Below are 2,531 nucleotides of genomic sequence, written 5' to 3'. Positions count from 1 at the left end.
CCCCCCCCTGCAGGGTTTCACATACGTGGCCCCGTCTGTGCTGACGGAGATGGCCACCCAGCCCTGGATCTCCGAGCGTGGGCCTCGCTCGCCCCGCAAGAGCTACAAGAATGAAAGGTGAGCCGTCTCCTCATGTGTGCTGGAAAAGAGGCTTTGTCTTTACTAATAAACTTGAATCAGGAACAGCTCTAAAAAAACAAGCCAAAACTAGCTTTAATTAATACGAAACAGTTGTCACTAGTCCTGGGCGCTTTTTACTCTTTTTCGTTCTTTTATTTATTCTCTTTTTCTTTCTTTTTTTCTCTCTCTCTCCCAATTTTCAAACTTTAAATATTCACATTTCAGCCTACTGCTCAACAACGGGCTGGAGGGCTTCTACCAGGCCAACGCGGCGGCCGCCCACGCCATTGCCACCCAGCGAGGCAACCACCCGGGCCACGTGAACCAGGGACCAACCACGGTGGTGGCATCGTCGCGGGCCGTCAACGGCTACGACACCTCGGCGCAGGAAGACATGGACACCTCGGGGGGAGCAGCGGCCGCAGCGACCGCCTCAACGTCGGGAGGCGGCGTGACGTCATCGCAGGGCGGAGCCACGGGCGGCGTGCACCACAGGTCATCATCTAAGCTCACCTCCCCCCCTACCGACAATGTCCCCATAAACAGCACGCGCCAGCAGCAAAATCGCCGTCGGGCCTACCCCGGCACGCAAATCCGCCCGTCACATCTACAGAGGCTCAATGATAGTCATAATAAGTAATGAGGGGGCCTCACCCTTTTTCCATACCCCCAACTCCCCCTTCACCCACCCCTCTTCTACTTCCTGACTTGTCTTTACCCTTCCCCTCCCCCGTCCCTCCCTTCCCCCTTCCTCCCCCACCTTCTCTTCACCACCAAGTCCCCTCCATTTCTCTCTCTTTTACTAATCAAAAACACATTATAAACGCATTATGTAACCACCACAAAAATATAGGAACCCACAATCCACACAAAAATACTCTAGCCCCATAATTAAGTCTATTTAAAGCACTTCTATATTTCTATCGGAATATTTATTAGCCAGTAATGATGAGTAAACAATTATTCCTCACTGATTTCTTTGTGTAGACAAAAACAAATTCATTATTACTCGTTAGTGGACTGGGAACGACAGTGGGACCTGTTTTGTGTAATGTTTCTAAAGAATTATTTTTCTGTGATTATCTTTAAAGGCGAAGCGAAAACGTCCGTAGGCATTCCTGTACATTAATAATATTCAATATCGTAGCGTCTGTTCGCTGACATTGGCCATTAAACAAGCGTAGTTTCGTTTTACATTTGCCAATAAACAACTTGTGAGTGTTGGACTTTTTTTCAGCCAGTACTAACGAATAATTTTATTAATAAAATGGAATGGATTTATTACAAATAATGACATGTTTGAAAGAGCTGGAATTGAAGATATCAACACAACAATAAAAAAGAGATGGAGATACCTGGGACATGTTCTGAGAATGCCGAAGAGAAGATTTATCTATCAGAAATGGCATTGGAAACCAACTGGAAAGAGAAAGCGAGGAAGACATACTGGAAGCTATAGAGGTACAATAAGAGATGAGGCCTAGATGAGCCGAAATTGGAAAAAGTGGCCAGGGACAGAAAGCTTGGCGTCGACTGCTCTCCGCCTTATGTACATAACAGTACAGGGAGAGAAAGCTTGGCGTCGACTGCTCTCCGCCTTATGTACATAACAGTACAGGGAGAAAGCAAAGTAAGAAAGAGTAACTAACGCATAAACACCTGGGTCTACGGCGTAAGGTTTTTCTCCTTTGCACACAGATGGCATGAGTTCGATTCCCGAGGATGAAAACTGATTTGATCTCTTATCCATCTATCGTGTTTATCTCCCCTTTTTGAAATAAAATTGTGTTTGTTACTCTCTTACAACACCTTTAATCTCCGTCACTTATCTGACCTTACTATGCTGCAAGTGCCGTAAAACGTTTACTGGCCTAATTGTGCCCTCCCCCTCACACCCCCGGCCATCTAACTACCCAGCCTGAGTTGACCCTGACAATCAAAGTCAAAGCTTTCCGCTTCTAAAATGAACTACCAGTGAGTCGACTTGAAGAGTGAGTCGTCAAAACAAATGTTACTAGTTCACTACTTTACAAATATATAGTTCTAGCTAATATTTTGGGTCGTTTTGAGTCAATAAGACAATGAGATCAGAAACCAAACGTTCTATTCCCTCTATCAAAATCATAAAATTATTCGGAGTTGTTATCAAGAGCTGCAAAGAAATGCATTCCAAAAACTAAAAATTTCGACGTCAAATTTCTCAAAACTAGGTAGATCTACTGAACAGATAGAACTTTGTAGTTTTAATAATGTTCTAAGGTAGTAAAATTTGATGATCATCACAACTTGGGAATTAACAGCCCGTGATTTCCTACGTGCATTGTATTTTCGCGCTTGAGCTTTTGACGCTGCGTGTGTGAGTGTGTGTGTGTGTGTGTGTGTGTGTGTGTGTGTGTGTGTGTGTGTGTGTG

At 44.7% G+C, this 2,531-nt stretch overlaps 1 protein-coding gene across 1 annotated transcript; it reads left to right on the top strand.

Annotated features, from left to right (window-relative positions):
• Window positions 1-19: 19 nt before the first annotated feature.
• On the top strand, window positions 20-615 carry LOC101852022 (the record flags this gene model as incomplete). The annotated part of the gene is given in 2 exon segments (XM_005098667.2): window positions 20-117; window positions 346-615. Coding segments are annotated over 2 exon segments (338 nt in total), but the record flags the coding sequence as incomplete, so codon positions are not given.
• Window positions 616-2,531: the final 1,916 nt, after the last annotated feature.

Source organism: Aplysia californica, unplaced genomic scaffold (genome assembly GCF_000002075.1).
Source record: "Aplysia californica isolate F4 #8 unplaced genomic scaffold, AplCal3.0 scaffold00189, whole genome shotgun sequence".
Taxonomy (NCBI): Eukaryota; Metazoa; Mollusca; class Gastropoda; order Aplysiida; family Aplysiidae; genus Aplysia; species Aplysia californica.
Note: the sequence above shows the minus strand (reverse complement) of the source record. Positions and strands in the feature narration are given on the sequence as shown.